Source organism: Thamnophis sirtalis, unplaced genomic scaffold, assembly GCF_051295495.1.
Source record: "Thamnophis sirtalis isolate CommonGarterSnake01/CBP01778 unplaced genomic scaffold, rThaSir2_p1.2 scaffold_6, whole genome shotgun sequence".
NCBI lineage: Eukaryota > Metazoa > Chordata > Lepidosauria > Squamata > Natricidae > Thamnophis > Thamnophis sirtalis.
Window position 1 is genome coordinate 67,439,236 of NW_028261386.1, and position 17,276 is coordinate 67,456,511.

The window sequence follows — 17,276 nt, forward strand, 5'->3', positions numbered from 1 at the left end:
GCTGGAAGGGAACTTTGAGATCTTCTAGTCCAACCCTCTGCTCAAGCAGGAAACTCTATACCATTTCAGAAAAGTGACTTTCCAGTCCCTTCTTAAAAACCTCCAATGATGAAGCACCCACAACTTCTGAGGGCAAGCTGTTCCACTGGTTAATTGTTCTCACTGTTAGGAAGTTTTTCCTTAATTCCAGGTTGCTTCTCTCCTTGATTAGTTTCCATCATTTCTTGTCCAGCCCTCTGGTGTTTTGAAAAGTAAGCTGACCCCCTTCTCTATGTGGCAGCCTTTCAAATATGGAATGCAGCTATCATGTCCCCCCTGGTCCTTCTTTTTTTCTAGACTAGCCAAACCAAAATCCTGCAACCGTTCTTCATGTTTTTGTCTATTTATTTATTCATTCATTCATTCATTCATTCATTCATTCATTCATTCATTCATTCATTTATTAGACTTATATACCACTTCATAGGGCTTTCAGCCATCTCTAAGCGGTTTACAGATTTTTAGCAAATTGCGTCAGCAAATTGCCCCCACAGTCTGGGTCGTCATTTCACCCACCTCGGAAGGATGGAAGGCTGAGTCAACCTTGAGCCGGTGAGATTTGAACCGCTGAACTGCAGATAAAAGTCAGCTGAAGTGGCCTGCAGTACTGCACCCTAACCACTGCGCCACCTCGGCTCCTTTTATTTATTTATAGGCCTTTTAATCGTCTTAGTTGTTCTTCTTTGCACTTTTTCCCAAAGTCTCAACTTGTTTTTTTATAATGTGATGACCAAAACTTCATTCAGCATTCCAGGTGTGGCCTTACTAAAGCTTTATAAAGAGGTACTAATACTTCAAGTGAATTTGATTCTTTGCCTCTATTTATATAACCAAGGCTTGTATTAGTTTTTTTAGCTACTGCTGCACACTGCTGGCGATATTTAAGTGATCATCCACTAGGGTTCCAAGGTCCCGCTCACAATTACTGTTTTTGAGCCAGGTTTCACCTAATTCATACTTGTACCTTTGATTTTTCCTGCCTCGATGTAAACCTTGCTTTTGTCTACATTTTGTTAGATAGGGCACATTGTTCAAGTCTGTGAAGATCTTTTTGGATCCTGAGCTTGTCTTCTGGGTGTTGTGTATTCCTACCAGCTTAATGTCATCTGCAAATATGATGAGTTCCCCTTCTATTCCCTTATCTAAGTCATTTATCTAAGATATTGAAGAGTACTGGGCCTAAGACGGAACTTTGTGCTGCCCCACTGCTTACTTCCCTCCGTGTAGATGTAGTACCTAGTGGTGATGCTGTCTATTCCAAGAAATAGTTTGTGATCTACTTTGTCATTTTATCATTATGCCTTTTAATAAACTTTACTATTAAACTTTATCAGTCATTTTATCACTATGCCTTTTAATAAACTGCTACTTAAAATGCCATCATATGTCACTTCAATTGATATAAGAAAGCCAAGGTGCTTTGTATGCATGCTTCAGACTAATTATTTCACATTTTTTTATTTCCTGATTAATACTTTCAATATTCACCCAGGCATAAACAATGGAATGACTATACTGCTTCTCCCTTCTGTGCACCCCCAAATCCTGTTATTCTGTCTCAACATGATGAGAGGTGTGCTTCCTGGTAAGGATTAGTGAAGAAGCTTAATGAATGGTTGTTAAACAAGGACTACTAGCATATTCATGGAGTGCAATAGATTTTTGGAAGAACATAATGTAAAACAAATACTTTCAGTGTAAAAAGGTGCAGGTACACTATTGAATCTGTAAAACTAATTAAAATTAAAATGTAACTAATGCATCTAACCTGTTCCAGATGGAAAAGAACATTAGCTATATCCAGAACCCGTTCCACAGTCTTTTCTGGATCTGAAGTGATATCAGTTCTGTTTGGTAGATCTTTGTAAAGGGCCACCTGCCATCTAATTGCAGGATCTTCAAGCTGCAAGAAAATATATGTGAGATGCTAAAAATATGTCTCAAATTATGAATAGCCAAACAATTGTATATAGACTGTGATAATCTAATAAATCACTATACTTATTTAGCACGTTTAACTTTATGACAGCATTAGAATCATTGCTTACATTTCATAGATATCTGAACATATTTTCACTCAACACCTGGTGTGCACATATGGATACATGAACAGATGTATACATATATGTGTCAATTTGCACTCATATATAACTTGTTGTTCAAAAGATTAGGTCAGAAGCAATAGTTGTTAATTCTTGAAAACTACCTTGCCCTGTAAATGGAGGTTGTTGCGAATAATATCTCGAACTTCATCCTCTGTGTCCTTCTGTTAAGGAAATATAGCAAATATTTTACTGAAAAATATTATATAAGAAGGGAATAGCTCTTGAAAAATAATTCTAAGCAACTTGCAAAGCAGCATTTTTTCATTATTATGGCATGCATTATAAATATGCAAAATGGTATTAAACCTATTATAAATTATAATAATATAAATTATTATAAATGTTCTTATGAGTTCCATAGTAGAGCAATCTTTACTTGGGTGAAATATTATTTTGTAACAGCCGTAACAAGAGTAACCTAAGGGAAAGGGTTTCTCCATTTTCCAGCCAGCTCCATTTAGTTAGGATACAGCAGCTATCTGGGATTATTAGTATCTAAGGCACTTCAACTTCATTCATATTTATTTTGAAAGTGTTTTTTTTTAATCATTTTGCATATTGTTTATAGGAAAGGGATGACATTTGGGGAAGGCTCCTCTCTGATACCATTCTTGTTGAATGTATAAGTTGTCATCCAAATGTGTTCCAGAAGAAAAGACCAAACTCTGAAGAAGCTAGTTATCATATAGACCGCCTACTGCTACATACCTCCCAGCGGTCAGTAAGATCCCACAGATTGGGCCTCCTTCATATGGCGTCAGCCAGACAGTGTCGGCTGGCGGGCCCCTGGAGGAGAGCCTTCTCTGTGGCTGCTCCGACTCTCTGGAATCAGTTACCCCCAGAGATCCGGACCATACCCTCCCTCATGGCCTTCAGGAAAGCTGTTAAAACCTGGCTGTTCCGACAGGCCTGGGGCTGTTGACCTCATGTTGAGGTCCAGCTCCGGTTAGAATGAATGCATGTGGTTTTGTGATTTTAAACTGTCTTTTTTCTTATTTTTTCTTTCTCTTTTTCTTCTTTTGTAAGCTGCCTGGAGTCCTTCAGGATTGAGTGGCATATAAATTTTAATAATAAATAAAATAAATAATAAATATGTTTTTAAAAAATAGTAGAACATGTACAAGAAACACTTGTAACTAATATTATTTTTAATGGCAGGAAGCCAAGTTCTTCTAAGAACTAAACCAGGCAAATATCATATTGCTTTCTGATACATACTGGCCCCATGAGAATCTCCACTTGGAATTCATCTTTGGGAATTTTTGTAATGTTGTTTTATAAGTTTATAATTCTAAATGTTAAATTATTATGACTTTAATGTTTAATTTTATTGATTATATTGTGAGACAGGTGGTTAAGAAATATAAATTATAAATCAATAAACAATAGGACAGCATTTTAACACTGACAGAAAGATAGGAGTACAGGGGAAGATTTCCACAGCTATTGAACACATTAAATGAAGTTCTACATATAGAAATGATTTATAGAAGAAACCTACCATGCTCAATCGATTTTTTGCCAAAGCAATTAATTCTTGGTCACCAGGTGCACAAATATTTAACCCAATAGGAAGCAATCTTTTTAATGCAGCCACAATTAGAGAGGTCTGAGTTGAGTAACGATCCCCTTTTCGTTTCATTTTTTTTCTTTCCTGATCAGAAACAGCTGTCTGCAATGTAAAAGTAATAATTCATTCTCAAATTATAAAATAAGGGAAGCAATAATGATCTCTTGGGGATGTTGAAACGAAAAAGTAAGAAACACCAGGGAAATTACTTTGCCATGAATCATTTTATATCAGTAATGATGGCAGTAGAGGCTTTCTAGGAGCCTGGGGAGGGCGAAAACAGCCTCCCCCCCGGACGCCCTCTGGAGGTTTCAGAAGCTTCCCTGAAGCCTCCGGAGGGCAAAAAAATGGACCTACAGGGAACCTGGAAGTTCGGGAATGTTGAGTTTCGGTTTGTCCGTAGGGCCGATTTTCAACCTCTGGAAACTTCAGGAGGCTTCCCTGAAGGCTCTGAAGGGCAAAATTTGGCCCTATGGACAAACCGGAAGTCACCATTCCCAAACTTCCGGTTTCCCCATAGGCGAAGCGACTTCCAGTTTGTCCATAGGGCTGTTTTTCGCCCTCCAGAACCTTCAGGAAAGCCTCCTGAAGGCTCCAGAGGGCAAAAAATGGTCCTATAGGCAAACCAGAAGTTCAGGAACAGACTTCCAGTTTGTCTGTAGGGCTGGTTTTTCGCTCTCCAGAGGCTTCAGGGAAGCCTCCGGAAACTGAAAAATGGCCTCAAAAGAAGGTCGAAGCATGCACACTGGCCAGCTGACAGGGCAATGCCTCCGTGCCCTGACAAATGGATCCGCGTTCCACTTGTGGCACGAATGCCATAGGTTCGCCATCACAGTCCTAGGATATTGCCACTATATCTTACTGTTTTCAACTACATTACCATCATGCTATTATTTTGCTCGCATAATAGCGGTTTCCTTAATGATTTATTTTTAATACAGTACAATCAATGTTCCCTCTAATTTTTTTTCAGTGTGTGCGGAAAAGTATAGTGTTTGAGCGGCACATTTTCATGCCTGAGCACCTTAATTTTTTTCACAGATGTTTCACAGAGCAATTGATTTATAGGATCCGAATTGGAATGGAGAAAAATGGTTTTATGTGTGCGTGAATGTTTGTGTGTGTGTGTGTGTGTGTGTGTGTGTGTGTGTGTGTGTGTGTGTTTGAGTGAGTGAGGGATCCGGTAAGGGAACTGTGCCTATTTAAGAAAGAAGGTAAATTATTGCAAACATGATCAGTCGAAGATAAGTATGGGGACAAATTGGGCGGTAGAGAGAAATAATAAAAGAGTGGGAAAGAGGAAGAAAAAAATAGGGAAGAGAGACAGAAAGAGACAGAAAAGGAGAGAGAAAGTGTCAGAAGAATAGAAAACAAAGAGAAAGAGGATGAGAGAGACAGAGAGAGAAGAGAGGAAGAGGAAAGAGTAAGAGAGAACATCTCATTTCAACCCTGAGGTGCAAATATTCTCTTTGATTGGTAATTTTATTTGTCCATTTACTATCCAATATCTCATTTCTCCTTCAGTTCATAAATAATTCCCTTCTTTTTATTGAATTTATCACAATACCGTGAGAATAACTTTTTCACCATAGCTTTACAGCTATTTAAAATACATAGCAATTTAGGTCAGGTTTTCAGAACATTAGTCTATTTATGTCACTAAGTGCAAAGAAACAGAATTCAGAAAGTTGGCTTCCCTTTTTGCAATTACCTATTGCCTGCTTAATTTTCTACCTACATTTTTGATAACTGATATTCACTCTTGACCCAAGAAGCCCTTCGTAGAAGGAAACCCTCCCTATGAACTTTGTTGGGTTTCCATGGAATGAAGTTTGATCTTTTTCTCAACCATACAGTAGCATATTCTTTCTAAGGAGGATATAATCAAGATAGTCCATAATTGCCTATCAATCTAACAGTATGGCGATTGACAATCTCTTTATATTTCAACTCTAAGTCTTTCAGTCTTAAAGGTTTGAGGAGGAGAAATCCAAAAATTCTTTTAAAGAGGAAAAAATGCTTGCACAATTGCATCCATGGAGACATGTATATATACACAACACAAAGAGAAACAAACTTAACAAAGTGCTAAGCCTGCCCACCAACTATCTCTCTCTCTCTCTTAATGAGAGAAAGAGAGAGAGAGAGGGAGGGAGAGAGAGAGAGAGGGAGAGGGAGTATCCCTCCTTCCTTCAGCCCAACACTCTTGCTGGCATCCCGGCCAGACGAGAGGGACTGCAGAGGGTCTAGGGCAGCGAGTCATTCGATGGGAAACTTGCCTCTTGGAAGGAATGACCCAGTTTGGCTCCCGCTTTCGATCTGCCGCCTGACGACTGAACGGAGAAGCGAAGAGGCAGGAGAGACGAAGCGGGAGCCAAGCCGGGTCATTCCTTTCAAGAGGCAACATTCCCATCGAATGACTCGCTGCCCTAGACTTGAGGAGACCCTCTGCAGTTCCTCTCGTCTGGCCAGAATGCCAGCGAGAGTGTTGGGCTGAAGGAAGGAGGGATACACACACTCGCGTTCCCCCCCTCCATCCCCCCCCTCTCTCAAATGGCAAATCTGAGCAGCTGCTGCTGGAAGCCCATCCCATGCCTTCTCCCAACCCCCGCAATCCCTTCTCTCAGCTACTTTCTGCCTTGTGATTGCTGTCTCCAGGCTGCTCTCCTCTCCTATTATCATGGAAGGCGTCTCACAAAAACCCTGGGTGGCAGTTGGAAACTGCTGCGCGGTGTTTTGTTGCCACGTGTGTGGCCGCGCACCCGCGCAGCTTAGAGGGAACATTGAGTACAATTTGTAAAAGTTGCATGTCATTCCAATTGCATCTACTTGTCTTTGTTTCTTTTTAAATATGACAATCACAGCCAAAATTCTTTTATCTGTCTATGAACTGCATATCCTTCCTATGGCCTTCAGTTAGATCATGGGTATCAAACTTGCAGTGTCCCATTGCCATTACGTGACGTTTCATGACATTTTCCCCACTCGCGGAGCTGGGGTGGACATGGCCTACACATGATGCATCTGGCCCATGGGCACCAGTTTGACACCCCTGAATTCACTGAGTAAAGCGTCACTTTAAAATAATGATATAACTTCAAAAACCAACCCAACTCAGGGAAGGGATTTTAAACTCAATACCTAAAGTTTGATAATAGAAGTTAATGATTAATGGTTCTTTTAGTACAACTCCAGTGTTCATGACTGTGAATGCTACTATAGTCTTGGATTATCCTAACATTGGGTAATGCAAGACCAATCCTAGAAACTGGTGATAGGTGATACAGAGGAATAAATTTGGCAGCTTCCCAAGCAAGCCACTGTACTAGAAACCAGAACTAGTATTACATGTGACTGTCCTGGGTCCTTCAGCAGTTCTGTAAGCTTTCATTGGTGGATTTAAAATAAAGTACAACTATAGGTTGCCTTATACCTCCTGCAGCAAAATATTCTGTACTGGCCTTGTAAAAAATTTACTAGTCTCTTTTATTGATTTTCATATGTTGTCTCAATGGTCAACAATACACATTACCAGTTAGATACAACTGAGTCTACTTTAATATTAACTCTTACACTTCTTTCTAGAAAATAACAAGAACTGAAATACTGAAAAAAATATGAATGAACTGGAGAAGGGTGTAATTAAGTAAGTTGGCCTCTCTGAACCCACTCACATCTTCATCTCCCATTTCTCCACTTCTGGCTGCTTTCCCCTCCTCAGGACACATGACCATTAATTTATATATGTTCTATATTTCTCTCCTCCAAGCAGCCATGCTGATTTCCTTCAGTTAATCAGCAGTGACATCTTTATTAGTCTCTTCTTTTACTTTTTGTAAAAAGATTGGATACAGTACAGAGAGAAGCTGCAGTTTCACTTAGCAACTTGGTTTTCCAAAAAGTCTCCTGGAAAAATGGGTATGTTACTTGCGCTTGACCTCAGCTATCTCTATAGGACATTGTACTTCAAAAAGTTAGAAAGAGAAAGCAATTCATGTTTACTAAAAGAAAAAAAAACATCTACTGAAGGATAGATATAAAATTAATGTATTGGAGAGAGAAGTGTTTCAGAATGAGGATAATTCTTTTCTATATATGACACAAGTTATGTGGTAATTACATTTGATAGCCATTTGCACTGCAGACATTCCACGTTGATGAAATGGACCTAGTGATTCCCCCTGTAAATGGATGTGAAATTTGGATTTGATTTATAGTGGTTAAAGAAATTTCAAATTAGGAATATGCAACCTTTCCACAATCTTTATCTGTAGAGATAACATGTTTAGGAAATATTTAGAATACTCTAAAAATGTTTGGACTATTTCAACACCCCAATATATGTGAAAGATTTTAATTAACGTATTTTTGGAGTATAAGACGCACCTTTTCCCCCTGCAAAAGGGGGTGAAAATCTGGGTGTGTCTTATAAACTGAATAAACATTTTTGTCCTCCTGAAACCCCGCCCCCACACATCCTGTTTTTTGCAAAAATGGATGTGCAGAGGGTTTGAGAAACCAGCATAGTGCTCCTAGGGACTAGGGAGGGCAAAAACCGAGCAAAAAACAAGCTGGTAGTCCGAAATAGTCAAAAAAATACAGTATTTTAAAAAACTAGAGATTTTAGCAATATTTTGATAATTGCAGCAATATTTGTAAATTCTTATACCTTGGACATCTTCGATTTAGTGTCAGTAATAAGGAAAGACATATTGTTGATTTCATTTTGCACCACAAAGTTCTGTTCTTCCCTTTTAAAATTCTGCAATATTACAAAAAACATAAAAATACAATGTATTACAAAATTCACTATCTGGCTCTTTCATTGGCCCCTTCACATTGAATCTTAAAATTTATATAAGGCTATACAATTGCATTATAAAATCTTAAACTATATAATGGTATAAAAAGATTTTAAAAAATCTCTTTTTTTCAACAAAACTGAACATTATATGCAAATAAACAACATCTTTCTTTTGAGGAAATATATTTTCCCTATTGCACCCTTTCAAATTGTTTGCAAAAGAACCGTCTCCAATATTTTCCAGACAAATAAAAACAAATACTTTGAATCCTTAAGATATCATGACAAGAAATGCTAAGTACTAGAAGAAGGTTTGATTCTAATTATCCCTTCTGAAAAACAAATCAGAATAGAAAAGAGATAGCTCAGAAAATGCCTTAGACTCTTTATGGATGTATCTGGTATTTGTCCTTTATTTATAAGATGGAAGAGTAAAGCTTTGCACAACAAATTGCAAAAGAAGAAAACCATTCAAGAATGCTTTCTTTCCTTTCTTTCTATTTTTTATAGACATATCCACATCCACACTTTGAAGTAGCAGAGCGCCAAAAAAGCAAGATGGCACTTGCAACAGTGTAATCTAAACCCTATCCCTTTTGTATGTATATCAATGTCACACACATGTACAAAAGGTCAGGACTTTGACTGGACTGCACATCTCATCTGGACGCTGTTGCACCAAGAGCCATTTGCATATATCTGATATCAATACTCACTACACTTAATATAGCAAGACTCTTAATTATGATTTTTTTAAAAAAAATACATACATGGGATTTTGACCAGTAAATGAAAACCTCTGCAACCATACGAAACAAATCTTCAGCTTCAGGATTGGGCTCTTTGAGCCATTTTGCTCTGAAATTAAAAATAAAATAAGAAGAAAAACATTTACAGTGGTGCAAAAAAGTATTTAGTCACCCACCAATTGTGCAAGTTCTCCCATTAAAAAGATGAGAGAGGCCTGTAATTGACATCATAGGTAGACCTCAACTATGAGAGACAAAATGAGAAATCACATCCAGACAATCACATTGTCTGATTTGGAAAGAATTTTTTTCCAAATTATGGTGGAAAATAAGTATTTGGTCAATATCAAAAGTTCATCTCAATACTTTGTTATATATCCTTTGTTGGCAATGACAGAGGTCAAACATTGTCTGTAAATCTTCACAAGGTTGGCACACACTGTTGGTAGTATGTTGGCCCATTCCTCCATGCAGACCTCCTCTAGAGTAGTGATGTTTTAGGGCTGCCGCTGGGCAACACGGACTTTCAAGTCCCTCCAAAGGTTTTCTATGGGGTTGAGATCTGGAGACTGGCTAGGCCATTCCAGGACCTTGAAAAGCTTCTTACAAAGACACTCCTTCATTGCCCGGGCGGTGTGTTGGGATCATTGTCCTGCTGAAAGACTCAGCCACGTTTCATCTTCAATGAACTTGCTGATGGAAGGAGGTTTGCACTCAAAATCTCACGATACATGGCCCCATTCATTCTTTTCTGTACATGGATCAGTCGTCCTGGTCCCTTTGCAGAGAAACAGTCCCAAAGCATGATGTTGCCACCCCCGTGCTTCACGGTAGGTATGGTGTTCTTTGGATGCAACTCAGCATTCTCTCTCCTCCAAACACAACGAGTTATGTTTCTACCAAACAGTTCTACTTTGGTTTCATCTGACCATATGACATTCTCTCAATCCTCTTCTGGATCATCCAAATGCCCTCTAGCAAACTTTAGATGGGCCCTGATATGTACTGGCTTAAGCAGGGGGACACGTCTGGCACTGCTGATCTGAGTCCCTGGTGGCGTAGTGTGTTACTGATGGAAGCCTTTGTTACGTTGGTCCCAGCTCTCTGCAGGTCATTCACTAGGTCCCCCCATGTGGTTCTGGGATTTTTGCTCACCATTCTTGTGATCAATTTGACCCCATGGGGTGAGATCTTGCATGGAGCCCCAGATCGAGGGAGATTATCAATGGTCTTGTATGTCTTCCATTTTCTAATTATTGCTCCCACAGTTGATTTCTTCACACCAAGCTGCTTGCCTATTGCAGATTCAGTCTTCCCAGCCTGGTGCAGGTCTACAATTTTGTTTCTGGTGTCCTTTGACAGCTCTTTGGTCTTCACCATAGTGGACTTTGGAGTGTGACTGTTTGAGGTTGTGGACAGGTGACTTTTATACTGGTAACAAGTTCAAACAGGTGCCATTAATACAGGTAATGAGTGGAGGACAGAGGAGCCTCTTAAAGAAGAAGTTACAGGTCTGTGAGAGCTAGAAATCTTGCTTGTTTGTAGGTGACCAAATACTTATTTTCCACCATAATTTGCAAAAAAAATATTTCCTAATCAGACAATGTGATTGTCTGGATTTGTTTTCTCATTTTGTCTCTCATAGTTGAGATCTATCTATGATGTCAATTACAGGCCTTCTCATCTTTTTAAGTGGGAGAACTTGCACAATTGGTGGCTGACTAAATACTTTTTTGCCCCACTATATTATCACCCCTATTTGTAGCAAAAACAACAAAGAAATTTTGGAGTCTTCAACATTAAAACATGTACTATATTTTTCGGAGTATAAGACGCTCTGGAGTATAAGACACACCTTAGTTTTGGGGAGGAAAATAAGAAGAAAACAAATTCTGCCTCTGCCTACCAGCATCCATGGTATTCAGCAGACACATGGTAACAAGATCAGCCAATATATAGGCATAGCAACTAAGTCAGCCAATGAGGGTTATTTGGACTGAAATTTGCCATGTTAGCAACAAAAAAACAGGAAGGAGCCTGGCTTAGCAGAGAACTGAAAGTGAAACTGCTTGTGTTTTGCTTGTATTTACTGCTACCTTGGAAAACTTTTGGTAATGTATTGCATATTATTATTATTTTGAATCCTGCTGAATCAGTTATTGTGCTTTCTGATTGTGATTGCTGCTGCAAACTCTGACCAGCCAGGTCAGCTTCAGCACTAATTGCAGCCTGATTCAGCACAACTGATTGGTGGGTGGATCGGACTGCTGGAATACCCCCAATCAGCTATTCCAGGCTGCAGGGATTGCCACTGCCTTCATGCCATGCATTTTTGGCCTCTGGTGGAGTTGGGTGGGGTTACATTCGATGTATAAGACGTACCAAATTTTCACCCTCTTTTGGGGGGGGGGGGGGAAAGGTGTGTCTTATACTCTGAAAATTATGGTATATGCATAGAGTCCAATTTTCTGAATTTATGGAATACAGTCCTAAGCAAGAGGATTAGATTCTTAGCATCTCCAGGTAAAGAGGAAAAGAAGAGAAAAAAATGGAGAAATCAGAAAAGGAAGAGACAATAAGAATTACCTATAGTAACCTTGGATGAAGCAATAATTGAATGGGACAGAGATATTGCACTGATGAACTAAATTCCTGTGCCATTAATTTTAAAAAAATATTCATCTTAAATTAATTCATAATAATGCTAAATTAATAAATTCTAGTTAATAAACCAGATAACTCACTTCCATAATGTGATTTAAAACAAGGCTTTTCAAAACTAGTTCTCTGCATACCTGTTGTAGTCCACAAATCTGATCAACAATGGATAGAAGGCATAAAGGTCCCGGGCAAGCGTAGTGAATTCATCTAGAATGAGAAGTTCCGCCTCAGACATATCACCCCTGCCTTCTGCTCGTAAGTGTTCTTCATCAGCAATCACCAGAGCTGCTTTTTTCTTCAGTTTCTCCATCAGTGGAAGAAAATGCGTTTTCAGAAGTTCCGGCTTCACTTTGCTTATGATAGGCTGAGAAAACACTATGTAAATAATCCATTAATTTTACTGCATATTAGTAGGTGGAAAAATTACAATAAAAGATGTTACAGTCTTCAATAGTTACTACAATACAGTTTTGGTCATCTCTCAAAGAAATGCAAACCAACAGTTATACACTGCTCATCTCCATTCATTTTAATTTTTGTCAAATCCTGCTCATTTCTTTTTCTTCCCATTATTAAATCCACATAAATTTTCTGATAAACTGAGCCTCTACCTCTCATATTCCATTTAGCCTTTTTTAAAAGTGCAATGCATCTATTGAAATTAGCTGGTTTTGCTTTTCTCAATTCCCTTACAATTTTTTTTAAATGTAGACAAAAGTGAACCAAAACTTTCCCCTACCTGCTAATCTCTTCATCCAGGCTCCTTCATCTATGCCCAAATTGTTATGTATGATTTTTAGAATGTTTCCCAGAAGAGTATTCATATCATCTGAAGTCAATGCTGTGCAGCACATTTCACTCTTGTTATGATTGTTTTCTGGTCCATGTTCCCACCAATGTGACATGTAACTACAAAGCATGGGCAATATAACTTCCATTACATGAGGCATTTGTGTATAGCGAATGCCTGATTCAGCTAATTCTACAATTTCTTCCATTAGTTGTCCCAGAGATGGAATATTTGGACAAAGTTCCTTTACGCTGTTTGGTAAACTCAAACCTAAAAGAATAATATTGTATATTAACATAATACCATGTTTAACAGTATTAGCAAAAAATCCCTTAGTTCATGCTGAATATGTATGCTTGTGATACATATTTCCACACATATGATTTTATACATATATATTTCCAAACATCATTCATGATTTACATCTATTTTCTGAAATGTGACTCTGTATTGACATATAAAAAATTAACTTGAGTAGATTTTGATTTGCATTAGATATTTTTTTTAGCATAATCTCTTTTCCAGTATGCTTCCCTTCTTCCTTCATCTTCCTCAGACTCTTCAAATATGCTCTAAGTACAATGATTTTTCTAAAATATCTTGGGGGGGGAATTGAGTTCAAGGACAAAAAGGACAAAAGGACAAAATGCTCTTTCAATTACATTGATGGAATAAGAATTCTACACAATTACATCTAAGTGGATTTCATTTTTTAAAAAAACTAGTCCCAAAGTTAAAGTAGATAAATTAAATCAGTGTTCTACCATCTTCCAATACATGGTTATAGAATGAGAATATAATGTGATTCGGCGGGAAGAGGGGGATGCAGCTGCTCCAAGGAACTTCTTTGGAACAGAAAGTGAAATGCTTCACAACACTAGTCATTATCAAAGAACAAAAAAAGTGAAAAGCAAATATGCAGTATAATTAATTCTGGATAATTCAGTAAATTCATACTGAGTTACCTGCTCTTGTTGTCTTGGTATTGTATATAGAATAAATATTGTGACTATTCAGATGAGTTTCTAAAAATGCCACAGGAAAGGCACCAGCAAAAGCAGCTAAACATTCACCTAAAGCTGAGCGTTGACTGTAAAGTTAAAAAAAAGACATCTTTTTAAAGTCAATCCAAATATAATTAGTTTAGTTTCATGTTAATAAGACTTCTAAGATGTTCAATTTGCCTGATAATTATTGCCAAACAATAGTATCTGAGTAGACACTAATACGGAATTAACTCAGATTATTACTATATAAACATTATTTATGTTTCAGTCATAGGCTGATTTTGGCTCTGAAACTATCTTCTTAATCTGACGGGTTGATTTTGCTGATTTTCTTAGATTTCTCAGTCGATATTACATATCCTGATACCTTTCTGGAAAATTTTTAGGAAGGATATTCCTGCAGTGGTTCTGCTCATATTTGAAATATCATCTCCCAAAGATGGTATTGGTATTTGAATAATAGAATAACAGAGTTGGAAGAGACTTGGGAGGTCTTCTAGTCCAACTCCATACCATTTCAGACAAATGGTTGTCCAATCTCAACCAGTAATGGAGTACCTACAACTTCTGAAGGCAAGTCATTCCACTGATTGTTCTCACTGTTAGGAAATGTCTCCTTATTTTTGAGTTGGTTCCCTGCTTGATTGGTTTCCATCCATTCTACCTTAGGGTGCTTTGGAGAATTGGTTGACTCCCTCTTCTTGGTGGCAGCCCCTTAGATATTGGAAGAGTGTTGTCATATTAGCCCTTTTCCTTCTTTTCATTAAACTAGACATACCTAATTTCTGCAGCCATTCTTCATATGTTTTAGTCTCTAATCATCTTTACTGTTCTTCTCTTCATTTTTTTCCAGAGTCTGAACATCTTTTTTATAAACTGGCTACAATATTCCAAATGAGGTTTATGTTCAACTCTGCAATGTCTACATTATAGAGTTCCACCAGATTCTAATGTTATACACTGTTGAATATTCAAACTAATTTTGAATTTTTACTTTTAATCATATGCATAATTCTACTTCACTTTTTATTAGATTTAGGTGGGTGTTGAAGACCTGATTGAAGAAATGGATTGAATGAAGGCCAATAAAATGAAGCGATTTCAAGGGGGGGGGAATCAGGTTTTTAATGGATTTGCGTATTCCAGAAGAGGTTGCACTTCCCTAATGAATCATATTTTCTATTACAACAAACCCATCTTTACTATTAGATATACTATATATGGATTCTTTGACACATGAAGAGCCTATTATTAGCACTTCACCTTATTTGGATAGAGATATAGGTAGTCCTTGTACAGTGACTGTTCAAAGTTATGATGATGCTAAATGAGACTTAAAGCCAGTCCTCAAAGTCGCAGTAGTTGCATCACCCCTGAGCTTGGCAACTCGCATTTAATTATGACTGTTGCAGCTTCCCTGGTCACTTGATAGCCATTGTGATCTTCACTGCCAGCTTCCCACCAGCAAGGTCAATGGGGAAGGTGGAATGAAGTTGTAACATGACACTGCACCTAATAAACATGCACAATTTACTTAACTGATCATAATACATATTTAATATTGCATATTTCTTTCTTACCGTTCCACATAGATACTCTTGCTGGTTCCCAAAGCATATAAGCTGGCCAATATTCTATAACAAGAGATTTGAACATCTTCCACTAAGAAAAACAGGAAGAAAAACTAAACAATTTTGTTCATTGCTTTTCATTGTTATCCACAATATAACTAAGAGACCACTATAAACATACAAGAAAACAATTTAGAACAATTTGAAATTTTACATCTGGACATGCAAACATGCTAGCATTATTACAAATAGCTGAAGAATAGCTGAATCTGTCTCATTAAGAGCATTTAATTACTTTCATTTTGAAGATGGATAAATGCAATCAATATAATTAAACACATGAAGCTGGAATTGTTGTTTGAAAATTGTTTTTATAAACTCCAACAAAATCAAGGTACTGGTGTATTATTGTCTCAAATATTAGAAGCCAAGCTATAATGTTCTTAAACATAATTTAGAGTTGTAATGGTATAAATTATTCATTTTAATACTTACATATCAAATCTTCACCAAACTGATGCTGTCCAATGTGCTCAAATAATGAAGACAATACTGGCAGGAGAGCCACTGTTGTGTAGTTAATAATTTGTGTTACTCCTTTTGGCTGACTCCTGGTGTGTGTGAATTGCCCCTGCTTAAGATTTTCCATTGTTTTTTCAAGGTCCTCTGCAGCATTATCCAAAAATGTCCTCAAAGCCATCTTAACAGATTCCAAACCTGTCTTCATCACTGTCCTGTATATCGTTTGCACATAAAATAACATTATATTCTATTATGAACAAAATCCAAGAGTTTCTAGGTACCAAGGAACACAATTTTTGAGAATCATTACAAATGGTTAGAGAACTATCATAAAAAGACATTATAGACCTATATAAATAGTTAATCTTGAACCTAGTAAGCAAAATTGTTAGTTGACATAATTCTATCATTGCTTCCTCCCTGGAAGGAAGATTGGCTCCATCCAGAAATTAATTAAAACTGAACTTTTAAAGGGATTTGGGGAGTTAGCTATGGTTGTATTGTTATGATTTATATTTCTATGGGAAGTCAAGATAGTTTACATGAGAATCTTCCATCACTTTTTTATCTCTACAAAGTAAACTTGTCTGAGAGATAGTGACTAGTTCAAATTTACCCAGTACTATACATATAGAGTTGTGTAACATCTCTAAGTAGAAATTTAAAGATGTATATTTGGTTCAGTCTGATATATTGACTACAATGTATGCTGGCTCTTATGAAGCCATACCTCTATAATATGATAATTCTTTTGATAACATCATAATTAGATGCAAGTCAGTTCTGTGCCTGAGGCTACCCTGAAGCTGTAGCAAATATAGAACACACTAGCATAAGTGTTTATTAGAATACAGGAATCTCTGTAAGAGGAAAAAGCAGTATATAGCTCTAACAGTTGCATGTGTTTACACTAAGCAACAATAAAGAGTAGGAACAAGCTGATTATGTCAAAGATGGACTGCAAAAGATCTGAAAATATAGTTTTAAGAATCAGTTCAGAGCATACAGTGTAAAACAACAAAAGATACACTGTTGAATTATTTGTTAGAAAATAAATTTTTAGAATGGTGAAGATAGTGTTAATACAACATGGTATCTAATATTTAAATAGCACCATACTTTTAAATACATTCAAAACATTCACATTATATGTAATGTTATGATTTGTAATGAAACATTTTCACCATGCAATTATCCTCCATTCTGAATTGAGAAAATAGTTACGATGAAGCTCATATATAAATATGAAATCTATGAAATTTCCAAGTAAACTTAAAAATACTAAATATGAGAAATAGGAATTGGGACACATAAATAGATGATATCTCATCCAATATTTTCAATGGGACAGAAGCATTGATAGTTTTTCCCTGTAATTATTAATCTTTCTGATTTAGTGAGTCTCCATTTATGGAAAAAGACAAATAATGTTGTCCCTATCAGTTTTCTGTAAATCAA

General features: G+C 37.1%; 1 protein-coding gene across 1 annotated transcript in view; it reads right to left on the reverse strand.

Moving 5' to 3' along the window:
• The window catches only part of RYR2 (ryanodine receptor 2), a 276,429-nt gene that overhangs the window by 55,867 nt on the left and 203,286 nt on the right, over positions 1 to 17,276 (reverse strand). The window contains exons 65-74 of the mRNA XM_087718053.1: positions 15,792 to 16,030; positions 15,306 to 15,387; positions 13,684 to 13,808; positions 12,668 to 12,988; positions 12,063 to 12,303; positions 9,289 to 9,376; positions 8,384 to 8,476; positions 3,646 to 3,816; positions 2,246 to 2,305; positions 1,808 to 1,942 (exon numbers count right to left, since the gene is read on the reverse strand). Of these exons, the coding sequence (XP_087574179.1) occupies positions 1,808 to 1,942; positions 2,246 to 2,305; positions 3,646 to 3,816; positions 8,384 to 8,476; positions 9,289 to 9,376; positions 12,063 to 12,303; positions 12,668 to 12,988; positions 13,684 to 13,808; positions 15,306 to 15,387; positions 15,792 to 16,030 (1,555 nt within the window). The remainder of the gene's footprint in view (positions 1 to 1,807; positions 1,943 to 2,245; positions 2,306 to 3,645; positions 3,817 to 8,383; positions 8,477 to 9,288; positions 9,377 to 12,062; positions 12,304 to 12,667; positions 12,989 to 13,683; positions 13,809 to 15,305; positions 15,388 to 15,791; positions 16,031 to 17,276) is intronic.